The 15,335-nt window shown below is 54.6% G+C and overlaps 1 protein-coding gene across 2 annotated transcripts; it reads right to left on the bottom strand.

Moving 5' to 3' along the window:
- Positions 1–1,248: 1,248 nt before the first annotated feature.
- Positions 1,249–3,866, bottom strand: LOC112879144. Of its 2 annotated transcripts, none has more exons than XM_025943479.1 (4): positions 3,318–3,866; positions 3,066–3,221; positions 1,944–2,023; positions 1,249–1,821 (listed from the first exon to the last, which is right to left on the bottom strand). In XM_025943479.1, exons 2-4 carry the CDS (start codon positions 3,082–3,084, stop codon positions 1,300–1,302), a joined length of 621 nt encoding a protein of 206 aa, XP_025799264.1. In that variant the 5' UTR covers positions 3,085–3,221; positions 3,318–3,866; the 3' UTR covers positions 1,249–1,299. The 2 variants fall into 2 exon arrangements, with proteins under 2 accessions (XP_025799264.1, XP_025799263.1); XM_025943478.1 differs by having other exon boundaries at positions 3,323–3,866.
- Between the last annotated feature and the right edge of the window lie 11,469 nt (positions 3,867–15,335).

Raw genomic sequence — 15,335 nt, 5'->3', positions numbered from 1 at the left:
GTTGATGTAGAAGGAGCTACTCGGATAAACTTGAATAGAACTCCTTAGGTCGTATCCGGCTATCTGGCTAGGAATATCGTAAACATGACCTATGACCCTGCCCCCCGGAGTATATAAACACATCTACAATTTCATGCAATACAAACTAACAAATAGGACGTAGGGTATTACTCTATTCAGCGGCTTGAACTTGTCTAAATCTTGTGTTGTATGCATCTTCGAGTTCTTGGTATCGGCGATACCCTACCTACAAATCTGCTACCTCGGGGTATCCCTCGGTAGGTTGGCGGATAAAACACCGACAGCTGGCGCGCCAGGTAGGGGTGTTCATCGAAGATCCCCTGGAGAGAACTCGATGGTGTCGTTCAAGTTCACCGTCGAGTTTGAAGAAGGCGCGACCTTCGTCTTCGGCTCCTGGGTATGTGTTGCTGACAGCGCAGGAGGTTTCCGTTGTCACTTCGCAATCATGAGAAGCCGAAGGCACCCGCATAAACTCTTCACCTGGACATTGACGGCCTCATCAATGATCTCAGTGAGATCGAACTCTCCGATCTGAAGGAGGACAACGAGCATGAGTATGGGTCCTACCCTACTTCTGCACCTGACCAATTTGGGGTACTCGAGTCGGACTCCGGTTCATCGAGACCCCACCCACCCCGATACCCCTTCGAACTCTGCAACTCAGCCACTGTTTATTAGGAGACAACCCGATCCGAACTCCTATCCGCATTGGAGAAGGATTTGGACGAGCTACTTCAACTTGGAGAAGAAGCCACTGCATGCCGGGAGGCAACTATCTTCCCCGACTACGACACAGACTCTGGTGACGGGATGCCCTTATCAGGTGCCTAGCAAGGTCTGATGATCACATCTACTCCACGAGGCAAATTCGTATACTGGAAGGGCATGGAACCCTCCGAACTCACCAACAACAAGTGTCGGCTTATTGCCTGTCTTGGTGAAGTTCCGTTCCAAGAAGGCAGACCCCTCTCCACCATCGGGGAAGGAGACTCAACCATACTGGTGACCTCAAGCATCGGAGACTACACACTAGGGCGTGAAGTTTTCATGGCATGTGGAACAGAAGGCCAGTATGACAACGAAAGACAACGAACTACATGGAGATATCACCGCCGATGAGAACTCCGCTAACTTCCCTCAGGAAGATGAGCAACGGAAAGCACAACGGAGGACCAAGAATGCCAAGGGCGCCCAGCACAGGCAGCGGGCAGTGGAGAGACACCAACGCACAACCCGGAACTTGCGAACTACGTTCGAAGAAGTCGACGGACGCCAATTCTATACTCCGTTGGCCAACATTGTAGAAGCAATGTTCCTCCTATGCAGCCTACCACAGTGCCCAGAAACTGAAGAAGCTCTTGAACTCACCCAACGAGCATACGTACTACTAGACAAGCAGAATCTGATCCCTTCAGTACGCCACACCAACTCGAGAAACGACCAGCGAGCTAGCAGCAGGCCCCACCAGGACCAAGCTCCTGGCCCAGACCAGCCCCTAGGTAGCCGCACTGGAGGTGGGAGACCCAGTGGTAAGTTGGTAACCCCACGGGAGGCCAAGGTCTTGATGAGCCGGTCTTGGACTAGGAAGAAGGCATCATCACCCCATGAGCCATCTGGGAGCTGGTTCTTAGCGATCCAGTCGATGCAAGAGGGGAACTGCGGGCCTTCTGCACCGTCCAGCTTTTTCAAAAGCGCGACCCACGCCGTGTCGTATGGGGAGAAACTGATGTCGCCGCCTCCCATCGACGTCAACGCTGCTCTAACAGTGCCGATCATTTCGTTGATGTGTCTTGGCTCACCCTTTATACATGCAATGAAGATTAGCGCGCTGTTTCAGAGATATGCACCTTTCTGCTATTTGTGTGCAAATATTTGATTCCCTTATCAAGCATGAGTTTGAAGTATAGTATGTATATATGCACCTTGTGCTGTGTCTTCCCAACAACTGGTTTGTATGCAACTGGCTCAGATCCTTCGCTCTGTAGTGCCTCCACGATGAACCCTACAAACCAGGCACATGACAGGAATGGCCCTTTGTTATTTCTAGTGCTGTTATTTTGTTTTGGAGGGGTCGTTTGATTTCATGGCTTTATTCCTCGTGGTTAGAATTTCAAATGTTTGGTCATTAATATATCTGAAGTTATTATATTATCTTTCGATATACTTTTACGAAAGTATAATTTTATTGGTACACAAATATGGAAAATTGAAAATATGCAACCAAATCATGAATCCACACATGGTCAAAAGTTACTTTTGAAGACAATAAATAGTCAATATTTTCAATAAAAAGAATAGATTGAGTCCTAAAACCGATTGATGAGCGGTGAGCATGATGGAGTACAAACACTTTGAATATTTGCATACATATAAAGCAATTACTTTGTTATTATGGACATCAATATAGCCATCAAATATATGCAGAGTGGAATGATGCAGTACCAAATACGAGATATATCTTTCAAAAAAAGGCTTTTTGAATAAGATAATTAATTTAGGGTCTGTTTGGTTGAGTAGTAGAAAAAGCTGTAACAAAACTGAAAGCCATTTTGCTGGAATAGCATCTGGAAAATGTCTGTAATACCCCTAAAGTGCTGAGGGATGGTTGATATTCAAATTGATTGTAAATCATCATTTTGTTCACTAATTCGCATGCAAATTACATGTTTAGGAAGAGCATGTTAAATACAATGACAACAAATCTACAAAATGACATATGGTTTATATAATGATATTCATCCTTAACATAACTATCTCCCTCTCGCACTGAATACATGGTTATAACATCATTAACACATGGTTCGCATAAATACAATTAATAAAGATATATTTGGTGAACATATACCAGTGGCGGAGCTCCTGGTATGGCAAGGTGCGGCCGTTGCCGTACCTTGTTTTACCATGAGTATCTCTACTTTAGTAATTTTCTCTATACTATCACCATTAATCAAAATTTGGAGCTCTGTCTAACCTAGCTGCGCCATACCTCAACTTTATATGCAGATCAGTTCTTACCATCATACCCACAATCTCGTTTTTCTTACCTGTGTTTAACATGCACATCAGGTTGACCTCGTAGCAAGCAGTGAGCAATTAGCCCGGATCCTTCCGAGGCAATGAAACTAGAGTAGATGAGGCCAGAGGCCGCCGCCGCCTTATCAAACACCCCGTCAATCCTCAAGCAAATGCGACAGCAAGCCCTGCTTGATCCGCCCAGTCCCCAAACCCAAAGAAAATTGAAGCAGGAGAGCTTGCAGAGACCAACAGGAATTCCACGAGCACAGCAGCGTGGCTACCTTACCTTACCGGGCTCGCCGGCGCCCGACGGGAGTCAACCTTCCTGCACGCGGGCGGCCGGACAGGCTAGTGCAGGAGGACAGACACGGGGCGGGCGGGCGGTGGCCAGGAAATCATGGAGGAGCTGGCGTCATCCTCCCCGGGCGGCGGGGGACTCGTCGCTGCCGCGGGTGTCGCAGGAGCTCAAGGACTCGCTGTCCAACCTGCAGCAGACCTTGTCGTCTCCGACTCGAAGCGCCCAGACTGCCGCATCGTCTCCCCCTGCAGCTCCGAGCGGCGCCAATGGCGGCCGGGCGGAGTGGAGCCAATTCTGGCCGATTCCCGGGCGGAGCTTTGGGGAAAACAGTGGGGAAGGTGGAGGGGAGGTTGAGGGAGGTTCTCGCGGAGGGAATCGGGGAGGGGCGGCCGGAGATGGCCGGAATCGATCGGCGAAGGTGGCTCTACTCGGCTGCGAGCTAGAAGAAGAAGGGGAGGAGAAGGGGAAGAAAAAGAAAAAGAAAAGAGAGATTTGTTCGTGGAAAATCTAGGTTTTGTCTGGAGCACACCGTAATCAAGCTGTATTGGTGCGGCATACTACAAAATTGTGGCATTTATCTGCAACATACCGCAACCTATTTTTGGCAAGAATGGTGAGAGAAGTTTTCATAAATGACGGTTATGCTCCTGGTTGACCCGCTTGGTCCGTCGCAGCGAACGGGGTCCGGTACGCGGCAGAACTAGCCTTATCCACTCACTCCAGCGCCACCCATCATCAGCTCGCGTCTGCCGTCCCCCTTTTCGATCTATTCCATCTCCCCTTCTCCATCGCCGCACCCAGTGACTCCACCCATCCTGCCCCTCTGCCTCCCCTTCTCCATCGCCGCACCCAGCGACTCCACCCATCCCGCCCCCTTCTTTCCTTGCACTGTGGGCAATGGCAGAGGAAGGGGGCTCCGGTGCTCGCTTGTCAAGCTTCAAGTCCTAATCAATGCTACGGATAGGGGGCAACTCCGGTGGTCGTCTTACAAGCCTGGGCTCCCCATTGAAGCTGGATCTGTCATGGGTTCCTGACGGGTAAGCATGATTCACTATTACAGTAGATGTGACGTTTTCTCGCATAATCTGACTTGAATTCCCTTTTCCATTGGGATTAGAATGGATTCTAGCACTGCTTGCAGAGTTTTAATTCGGGTTCCTGGTTTTTGGGGTGGAGAGGGTGCCGATTGGAATGCAACCAGAGATATTCTATAGATTCGGGACACTGACGTTGTATGTTGGATTAATTTCTATTCTGACTTGTGTGAGGAAGTTAAGGTTCGTACCGATCAGAAGCTATCCATCACTTATTGGGATAAGAATGAAAGGGTGTACAAAGAAATAGAGTCAGATTCAACTTTAATGTCTACATTTGGCATGTATTGGGATATTAGGAGGCTTCCTCTCTGTTGTAGTGTCGTAGAACCTGATAAAGAACCTGAACCATCGAGTGCTAACACTGAAGTGGACCAAAGCGCTAACAATCTGCCAGAGCAACCTGATAAATAGTCTCACAAAGAACCTGACAAAGAACCTGAACCATCGAGTGCTAATTCTGAGCTAGAAAATATGTGGGGAGAGGATGATGAAGTGGAGTATGTTGGTGCAGATGATGAGCAGAGGCCATGTTGTCAGATGATGAGCAGAGTGATCCTGAATTCATTCCTGATTTAGATGAGGAGGATCATGATGATTGTGTTGGAGCTGATGAAAAACCTAAGGATGATGTTCTTGTCACTATAACTGACTTAGATAATCCAAAAATTGCTGTGGGTGTTAAATTTGAGAGCGGAGTAATATTTAAGAAGGCTATTAGGCAGTATGGTATTTTACATGAGGTACAAATTGAATCTTATTATAGTGAATCAACTGGGTACAGAGGGTCTTGCAAGGCAAATAAGTGCCCCTGGAAGATACGTGCATCACAATTGCCGGATGGAAGAACTTGGCGTGTATTTTATTTATGTATGGTTATATTTTTTTGATTCTAGTACTATTCTTGTACTCATACTCATATATACACTTGAATGCAGATAAAGAACATGGGAAAGCACTACTGCAGCAGTATAGGAAAATTGGAGAAAAATTGCATGGCAAATCAGTTCTGGGTCAGAGATCAGGTTTTGCCGTTGCTAGCAGAGACTCCCACACTAGGTGCTGCCGCCCTCCTTAAGGAGCTAGAAAAGAAGTATCTGATCAAGCTTTCTTACAATATAGTTTGGAATGGAAGAAAACTAGCACTTGATGAGTTGAATGGGAAATGGGATGATGCATTTGCTCATGCATTTGCTTACAAGGCTGAATTAGAGAAGAGATCTCCTGGGAGTGTAGTTGAAATTCAGACAGAGTTGATTGGTTCTAAGATGAGGTTCTCAAAGTTTTTTGTTGCTTTCAAGGCTTGCATTGATGGATTCTTGACAGGTTGCAGACCGTATCTTAGGATTGACTCAACAGTACTAACATCCACATGAAAGGGTCAACTAGCTTGTGCAATGGCAATTGATGGACACAATTGGATGTATCCTGTAGCATATGGATTGTTTGAGTCTGAAACCAAATACAACTGGAAGTGGTTCATGGAAAACCTGCACAAGGCTAATGGCTCTCCTCCTGGTTTAGTCATCTCAACTGGTGTTGGGAAAGGTATCTGTCGGAGGAAATCTCCAGCCGGGTGGCGGAATGCACCCGCCTAATCCTAGTTTAGGAAGAGTTTGGGAGAGACCTAGGAGCGCTTGATTGATGGGCGGATGAACACGGGAAGGACACGAGGATTTAGAGTGGTTCGGGCCCGCCGGAGCGTAATACCCTACGTCCACTTTAGAGCTGTATTGCTTGAGCGTGCTTGTGGGCAGCTCATGAGTCTAGACCTTATCTAAGCCTGACTGGGAACCTCCCTTTCCTAATGAGTACACTCTCCCTTTTATAGATCAAGAGAAGTGCTTACACTGTGCGGGGCCCCGACAGGTGGGCCCGGCTAACAGGAGCCTGTTATATGAGAGATATGGAGATCTTCCTCTCCAGCTCCTCTCTGTAGACCTCTCGATCGGGAAGTTGATGTGCGTATCTACAGCCAGGATATGGCCGTGTGCCGCCTTGCCGGCACAGTGACTGCTGTCAGTGTTACCCAACAGTGGAAGCCGTACTGCCACTGTTGGGTCAGGACCCTCTGACAGACGAAAGAGCTGCGCAGACCCGCCGCGCCGTCACCTCCGCGCACACTGTTGCAGCGCACGCCTCAGCACACCTGTAGCAGGCCATCATCACTCACGCGCGCGGCGCCGTGATGTGACTACACGCCGTCTGCCCGCGCGCAGAGCACAATGACGCGTCGTCTTGGAAATAGACGGGCTTACCATGGTGTCAGTTGGGCAGACCATGCTTTGACTCGGGCACACGCAGCCCACCTACCCGTATTTAATGCGGTTGTTGGGCTGGCGTCCCGTGGAGGGCCTTCTACCACGGGCACGTGGCAGGGCCGGCCCTGGAGTCGCCACCTTGGCGGCGCCGGACCCCTTCCCGGAGGAAAAAGGGGGTTTCGGGCCCCCGAGGCTAGTTGGAAAGACAAGCCCACAGGGGTCTGACTCCCACACGTGGCAGCGCCGGACCCCCTGGGGGGTCCGGGCCTGTGGAGGCCATCCCCGAGCACCTTGTCCTCATAGGCACGTGGGACCGTCGAACCTATATGAGCTCGGGGGGGGGGGGGGGGGGGGGGGCGGAGGTCCGGAAAACACGATCCCAGCTGTCAGGTCCGGGCCGTACGTCCCGTCTCCCAGAGGACAAGGGTGAGGTCACGGTTAACCTCGTGTCCATCAGGGCGGACAGACGATCAGATGACTCCCTGACGGGCTAGGCCCGCGGAGATGCAGATCTCCTCGTAGTGGACTATTACGACCTTCTGGTTGTTGAGCAGTTCCTTGGCGATGATGGAGGATAGGCGGTCGAGCATGTGGTGGCGCGCGTCCACCACGATGTGCTTGGCGCACACGCCGGAGCCTGACACCATCGTGCCCTCTCCTGTGAGGCGACAGCGAGTCGCTAAGGGTCTGGACACCCTAGCAGGAGGTACCCTATCCGTATGTACCGACAGAGGCCTCCGGGCCCACCTCGGGTGAGGAACGAAACCGCAGGTGGGGCCATATCCCAGCGTTGCGCCGGGTGGACAGCTTGTTCCCGCCGGGAAAGGGCAGGAATGTCTTTTCCCCCTTGGCGGGATCCCCGAGGGGCCCGTCCTCCGCCCGCGCCGCGCGCGTCAGGTGGTTCAGATTCTTGTTTTATTCCATCTCGCGGCTCTGGTGGTTTGGATTCCATCTTTTTCCCCTGCCTCCAGCGGCCATTCCTTTGACTGGCGGGCCCGAGCCCACCGGTCATTGAGTGCGAGAGGAGGGGGCCTGGTGTAGGCAGCCGTTCGGCTTCTCCTCGGTCGCTGTGGAGCTCGAGAGGGTGAGCAGCTTTACATAAAAAGTAGGCGCCGAAGAGACCGGCTACCTTTTCGCTCTTGCCATCAACAGACGCCACAGCGCCCCTTCGTCTCCACTCGCACATTTGCAATCAGCTTTCTTGCGCTCGGCATTTCTTCTCCTTCCTGCTCCCTTGCGACCCATCCCCCGCAATCGTAGCGTCCATCACCATGTCTTCTCTTCGTCTTCCCCGCCGCTTCCACCGCGAGATCCAACTGGACTCGGTGCACCGCCTTTTGGGATGGACCACGCCAGAGCTCGTCCGGAGGATCCGGGCCGGCAAAATCCCCCTCCGTGACTTGGCCGAGGGGGAATTCATCCTCTTCAACTCGTACGCCATGTGTGGGTTGGTGCCGCTGATCTCCTCCTTCTTACTCCTCACCCTCCGCGACTTGCTCCTGGAGGAGTTCGGCCTCCAACTTCAGCACCTCAGCCCCCACTCCGTCCTCCTCGTGGCGGTCTTCGCCCACTTCATGGAGATGTTTGTGGGGGTTCGTCCCTGCACCGCCATCTTCAGGCATTTTTACGGCCTGGTCGGGTCAAGGAGGAGCAAGCGCGAGGTCGGCGCCTACTACTTCCAGCTCCGGCAAGGGACGGCCGACTCCTACATCATCGCCTTCTCCAGTGCTAAGTGGGAGGACTGGTGTGACGGCTGGGTCATCACCAAGGCCGACGCCAACGAACGCCTGGAGCTGCCAACAGAAAGGCCCCTCAGCGACCGGAGCACCTGGAAAGCCAAGGCGTCATTGCCGGCGAAGATCGGCCCGGTCCTGAACCGGGTCAAGGAGCTGGTAAGGGGCGGACTGATGTCCATGATGGTGCTGGGCGACTTCTTGAGGCGTCGCATTGCCCCCCTGCAACAGCGGTCTAGGATGGCCTGCATGTACACAGGGTCAAACAACTGCTGCAGGATCGCGCGCGGGCCCAGCTCTGATTTCACCAGGGCGGAGCTGGAGGCGTCGATCCGGGCGATCCGGCGAGATGTTCAGCTAGGAGTCACTGGTCCTCCCGAGCGGGATCAAAGCCCTGTGCGAGGACCAGGCGCTGCGTTCAGCGGTCCTGGCGTCAATGCCGACCCTCGACGGGTGCGGTCTGGCGGTCCGGCAGCTGGGAGGTGACCCCAATCGTGGGATCCACATCCCTGGCGCCTCACTCGACCGCCAACAACACCCCAGCCAGGGTTCCGGCGGGCCTAGCCACGGAGGTCCGGACCCCGCCGGGAAAGGAAAAGGGAAAGAACCGGAGCCGGAGCGCCGCCACAAGCAAACTGTGGGCGCCACCCCGGCCCGGAGAGACGACGAGGCACGGGGAGCAGCCACCACCCGGAGCAGCCAGGAGGAGGGGTCCAGGTCCTGGAGGCTCCAGCGCGGCGATGGCTCCTTCGTGGGGGAGCCGGCCCCCAAGCGCCAGAAGACGGCGAAGGCGGAGGGGCAGAGCAGCTCTTGGGCTCCACCGCCTCCGCCGCAACAGCAGCATCCGCAGGAGATTCCACCACCGCCGCCAACAACGCGGCGCCCAGCGACACCGCCACCACCATCGGAGCTAGGGCCACAAGCCCCACCCCCGTCGCCAGGAGCGCCAGTGACGGGAGCCCCCCAATCGCTCGGGGAGGTTGGGAGTGGTTTGACTTCGTGTAAGTAGCCTTCTTAGAGCTTTTCTTTGCTCCATTTAATTTCTAGGCCCTAACCCAGTTGGTGTGCGCCAGGCCCCTTTCTTCAGACGCGCCCAGCGCGCCTATCGACGACGAACCAGCTGGGGGTCCGGCCCCCAGCTAGCTCCATCCTCCCATGCTGGGAAGTCGGCAACAACACCAGCAGGGGCTCCACCCGTGCCAGCATCGGTAGAGTCCGGACCCGGAGACCACACCCCCAAGGCCCGAAGCGGCACCTCAGGAGGAGGCTGCCCGACCCGCTGCAACGGCCGAGGCACCAGCAGCGGCGGCGGCGCCGGACACCACGGCAGCAGCGCTGGACGCCACGGCGGAGGCCTCTCCAGCAGAGGCAGCAACAGAGGAGGTTGCGGCAGTAGCAGAGGCAGCAGCGCCGGAGGTCGCGGAGGTCGGCAGCACCGCCACACCACCCGCGCACGAGGAGGAGCCGAAGGTGGTGTACGGGAGGCACCTTCTTCCGAGCCCAGCGGAGGTCCCTCTCCCCCGCCTCCTGGCCAAGGGCCAGCAGGCACTGGAGGAGTTGGAGGCGGGCATCCGCCGGGAGTGGGAGAAGCTGGAGGTGGAGCGCCTCTAACTCTCCAACTGGGAGCGCCGCCTGGGGGACCGCATCAAGACAGTCTCCGTCCGCTACGCCGGGGAGCGCATCCAGCTCGCGCAGGAGCGCAATGATCTGCAGGAGCAGCTGCAGAAGGTCCTCGAGCAGGAGGCGGTGGCTGCCCAGCGGGAGAGAGCGGCCGTCCGGCGAGAGGCGAAGGCCATCGAGCGGGAGCTGGCAGCGGAGGAGAAGTCGAGGGTCGCCCTCGAGCTGACCAACCAGGCCAAGGCAGTGATGAAGCTGACCGAAGAGCAGCACGCCGCCCTGGGGGAACGGGCGGCAGCCGTGGCAAAAGGGGAGGCTAACCTCGCCATCCACTAGGAGGAGTTGGCAGCCCGGATCCGGAGGCTTCATGAGCAGGAGGCATCCCACCAGGCGAGGGAGGCCAAGGTCGAGGAGTACATGACGGAGCGGAGCGCCAGCATCGACCGGATCGTGAGGTGGGCCGGTGAAGTAAACCCCTCCCTGAATGCACTTGGGCTAAGTCCCATCCGGGTTGCAGAGGCCCCACCCTCACTTGGCGCTGTCTTCTTGGTGCTGGACTCCGCCGCCAAGCGTCTGCGACACCTAGAGTCCGCCATCTTCGACCTCCTGGAGACAGAGGGGCGGGCGGTCGCCCGAGGAATGGCGGAGTACATTCTTACCTGCTTCCGGAGCCACGACCCCGCTTTCCAACTGACTTCGGTTCTAGTTGGCCCCATTCGGGCGACGGCGGCCGCAGCACAGGAAGGAGTGCAGGAAGCGGCGGACATGGTGGCGACCCGCGTTCGGCGCCGTCCCGGACCTACAAGGAGGGGAGACTCCTCCAGACCACCAGAACAATAGGAGTAGCATCTTTTTTGTTGTTTTTGTAATATAATTTTTGCGATGTAATGTATACTGTGTACATTATCAGTAATGCATTCGCTTTGTTAAAAGCAAGATTTAAGTATTTCATGTGTCTATTTGTTGCGAAAAAACTTAACTATTTTTCCGATTGGCGATCCTGTGATGTGCTCTCAAGCGTACCGAGGTCCCTTGGCCCCCTGGGAGGTAGCCGCGATGGGTCAGGACTAGCTGCCATAAAACCGAGATCCTGCACACGACCTAGGATCGACACTTACTAGACGTCCCCATGAGGTCCCGGACTTTGCCGGCGAGGGTTCACTGAGTTGCATAGCAAGTCAGAGAACCAGGACCTGGGTTCGAGGATTAAAGGGGTCCGGTTTCCTAGGTCTGTGGTTCGAGGTACTACGGTACTCATCCTAAGGGGGCAGGGCATGTAGACTTAGGGTACGGAACCAGGCTAAGCGGCTACACGACCCTGGACCCCAGCAAAGAACGAGCACGTTTCCCTGAAGCCAGTTCCCGGGTAGCCGGTTCCTTCTCTCCTGCGAAGCAGAGGTCCTGGAGCAGAGACGCAGCGTAACAACTCAAGATAGGTCTCGGGCACGTCACGGACGTGAAGGACCATGTGGGGGTTAGTGTAGCAAGAAACAAGGAAAAATAGAATCGCATAAGCCTTAAGGATATACTGAGAATAAATTTTTCCTTAATGAATTGGGACAGATAGATTGTGCGATGTATGCCAGGGGCCGGGTTTACGAGGGCAGACCTCCACCGCCCTGGTCCGCACAGGGATGCTACCAATTACAAAGGAAAAAAAATTTCCTCTCAACTAGGCCCCTAAGGGTAGAACTTAAGGAGGTGCTCAATATTCCACGGATTGGGTAGCTGCATGCCTTCCTCCGTAGCCAACGAATAGATCCGGATCGGCACAACTTTGTTACCTTGAAGGGCCCCTCCCAGCTGGGGGAGAGTTTGTGCAGCCCCTCTCGGTTTAGGATTCGCCTTAGGACCAGGTCCCCGACCCAGAGCTCCCTACTATGCACGAACTGTTGATGATAGCGCAGGAGCGCTTGGTTGTACCGTGCGTTTCGGACTGCTGCTCGCCATCTTTGCTCGTCGACGAGGTCCACGTCTTGGCGACGCTGTTGTTCCTGCAAGTCCTCATCAAAAGCTTGGACTCGTAGAGAGCCCATGGTGATCTCCGAGGGAAGGCATGCTTCGGTCCTGTAAACCAAGAACAAAGGGGTTTCCCCAGTTGCCCGGCTGGGTGTGGTCCGGCTCCCCCACAGTACGCTCGGAAGCTGGTCAACCCATTTTGCGCCATGTTTCTCAAGATCGCTATAGGTCCGGATCTTGAGCCCTCTAAGGATCTCAGCATTAGCACGCTCGGCTTGGCCATTGCTCCTGGGATGCGCCACGGAGGCGAAACAGAGCTGGATACCAATGTCCTCGCAGTACTCTTGAAAGTATTGGCTTGTGAACTGAGTCCTATTGTCGGTAATGATCCGGTTCGGGATCCCGAACCGGCACACGATTGACTTGAGGAAGGTTGTTGCTGACGCTTTGGTAATATTGACCACTGGGGTTGCTTCCGGCCACTTGGTGAACTTGTCATTGGCGACGTAGAGGTACCGGTACCCGCCGACGGCCCTAGGGAAGGGTCCCAAGATATCAAACCCCATACGGCAAAGGGCCAAGAGGGAGGAATCATCTGCAGTGCCTGAGCTGGAGTGTGTATCTGCTTTGCATGGAATTGACACGCTCTGCAGGACCTTACCAGCTCAGCTGCATCCTGGAGCGCTGTCGGCCAGTAAAAGCCATGCCGGAAGGCCTTACCGACCAGCGTGCGGGATGAAGAATGACTTTCGCATTCGCCTCCATGGATCTCCGCGAGCAAGTCGCAGCCCTCTTCTCGGGTGATGCACTGCATGAGGATGCCGTTGGCGCCACGGCAGTAGAGATCCCCTTCTACCACCGTGTACCGCTTAGCCATCCGAACTATGCGCTCAGCAAGTGCTTGGTCTTCAGGAAGGAAATTGTCTTTCAGGTAGTCCCGGACCTTGGAGATGCATGCATCGGGACCTTCCTGAGAAACTGGACGTGGCTTCCCGAGGTCTTCGGGACTCTCGAGGGTGCCCACAACACTTGGCGGGCTCCACGGATGGAGTGCCGCCGGGACCGCTAGCTTCGAGGTGCTAGTACGACCCCCTTCGCCCAGTTTGGCAGGCTGGGCAGAAGGCTTCAGCACACGTCTTTGGAAAACGCCCTCCGGCACGGATGCCTAAGTCGATGCCCTAGCGGAGAGTGCATCAGCCGCTGAGTTGCCTTCGTGTGGAACATGTTGCAGCTCCAGCACATCGAAGTCCTTCTCCAGCTTCCTCACGTGGATGAGGTAGGCTGCGAGTTGGGGATTGTTGCAGCAACATTCCCCCTCGGACCTATCTGATGACGAGTTGGGAGTCTCCTTTGACCAGGAGCTCCCGGACCCCCAGGGACAGAGCCACCGTGAGTCCAAAGATTAAGGCCTCATACTCCGCCATGTTGTTGCTGGCCTCAAAGTCGAGGTGCACCATGTACTCCACTTGCTCGCCATGTGGGTCAATGAGGACCACGCCAGTCCCAGCCTTCTTGCAGCGTGCGGACCCGTCGAAGAAGAGTGTCCAGTGGGGTCCGGTGAACACCGGAGCCCTGGCCTGAGGTGGGGGGTCCGACTCATGGTCCGGACCCCCAGAGACTCTTGGAGTCGGGGTCCACTCAATAACGAGGTCCACAAGGATCTGGCTCTTGATGGCGTGGCGTGGCTGGAAATCGAGTTGGAAACCAGCAAGCTCTGCTGCCCACTTGGCGATGTTGCCGTAGCATTGGAATTGTGGAGGATGGCCCTCAATGGGTAAGAGGTCACCACCACAATCTTATGGGTCTAGAAATAGTGATGGAGTTTTCTGGACGCAACGAGAATAGCATAAAGGATTTTATGCGTCTCAGAATACCTGGCCTTTGCCTCATGAAGGACCTCGCTGACGTAGTAGACCGGCTTCTGGACAGTCTTGACTCTGCCAGCTGGAGTGGGTCCTTTTTCCTAAGCTGGGGACTCGCTGGACCCCAGGTCACCTGATGCTTCTCCGGGCCGGGACCCGGCTGGACCCTTCGAAGCAGGGCCGGTTGTAACATTGGTGGAGGATGGACCTCCCTCTCCTACAGGGGGATCCGCAGGGGCCCCCTGCTGGAGCTGCTCGGACCTCTCTGCGACCAGCACCATGCTGATCACTTCAGTCGTCGCTGCAAGGTAAAGAAACAGTGTCTCACCTAGGTCCGGCGCGACCAGGACCGGCAGGGAGGTGAGGTACTGCTTCATCTCCTGGAAGGCTTGTTCCACCTCTTTAGTCCATGCGAATGGACCGGACCCCCTCATCAGCTTGAAGAAGGGAAGGGCCCTCTCTGCTAGCCTCGAGATGAAGCGGCTGAGGGCTGCAAGGGACCCTATCAACCTCTGCACGTCCTTGAGACGCGCAGGGGGTCTCACTGCCTCGATCGCCCGGATCTTATCCGGATTCATCTCAATTACCTGGTGTGACACCAAGAAACCAAGGAGCTTTCCCGCCGAAACGCCAAAAACGCACTTCTCGGGGTTAAGCTTTGTAGAGGTCGCGCGTAGCTTGTCAAAGATTTGAGCTAAATTTTCTAGGAGGGAATTTGATTCTCTAGTCTTGACAACGATGTCATCAATATACACCTCAACTATATCTCTAACCAAATCACCTAAAGTTGCTCGAGCAAAAGTGGGTAGAGCATTAAGCAGTCCATATGGCATTACAATATAACAATAAAGACCATCCACTGTTACAAAAGCAGTATGCTTCCTATCATCTCTAGCCATTTTGATTTGATGGAAACCAGAATAGGCATCTATGAAGGAGAGCAAGTCACACCCGGAGGTGGAGTCTACAATTTGATCTATTCGAGGAAGTGGATAGGGGTCTTTTGGAAATGCCTTATTGAGATTGGTGTAGTCGATGCACATCCAAAGCTTCCCGTTAGCCTTTAGGACAACGACCGGATTGGCCAACCACACTGGGTGGTAGACCTCTTCGATGAAACCAGCCTGCAGCAGCTTGCGGACCTCTTCACGGATGAAGTTCTGCCGCTCGATGGACTGCTTTCGTGGCTTTTGTTGGACCGGCCTGGCTTCGGGGTGAATTTTCAGATGGTTCTCAATCACTTCCCTAGGGATCCCGGGCATCTGTGACGGTTCTCAGGCGAACACGTCGATATTTGCCCGTAGGAAGACGATGAGTGCGCTTTCCTATTTGCCTCCTAGGTTCCCGCCGATGCGGGTAGTCTGGGAGGGGTCCGCTCCGACCTGGACGGTCTTCACGGGAACATCGTCCGTATCGGACGGACGGAACTTGGGCGCCTTGGCCAGAGCCTTGGCACGCGAGGATGAGGGGTCGGA

This window comes from Panicum hallii, chromosome 1, assembly GCF_002211085.1.
Source record: "Panicum hallii strain FIL2 chromosome 1, PHallii_v3.1, whole genome shotgun sequence".
Taxonomy (NCBI): Eukaryota; Viridiplantae; Streptophyta; class Magnoliopsida; order Poales; family Poaceae; genus Panicum; species Panicum hallii.
Note: the sequence above shows the minus strand (reverse complement) of the source record. Positions and strands in the feature narration are given on the sequence as shown.

Coding starts and splice junctions, on each gene's coding strand:
- LOC112879144 (XM_025943479.1), bottom strand. Junction 1,822..1,943: donor TTGGGAAGACACAGCACAAG/GTGCATATATAC, acceptor GCATGTATAAAG/GGTGAGCCAAGACACATCAA.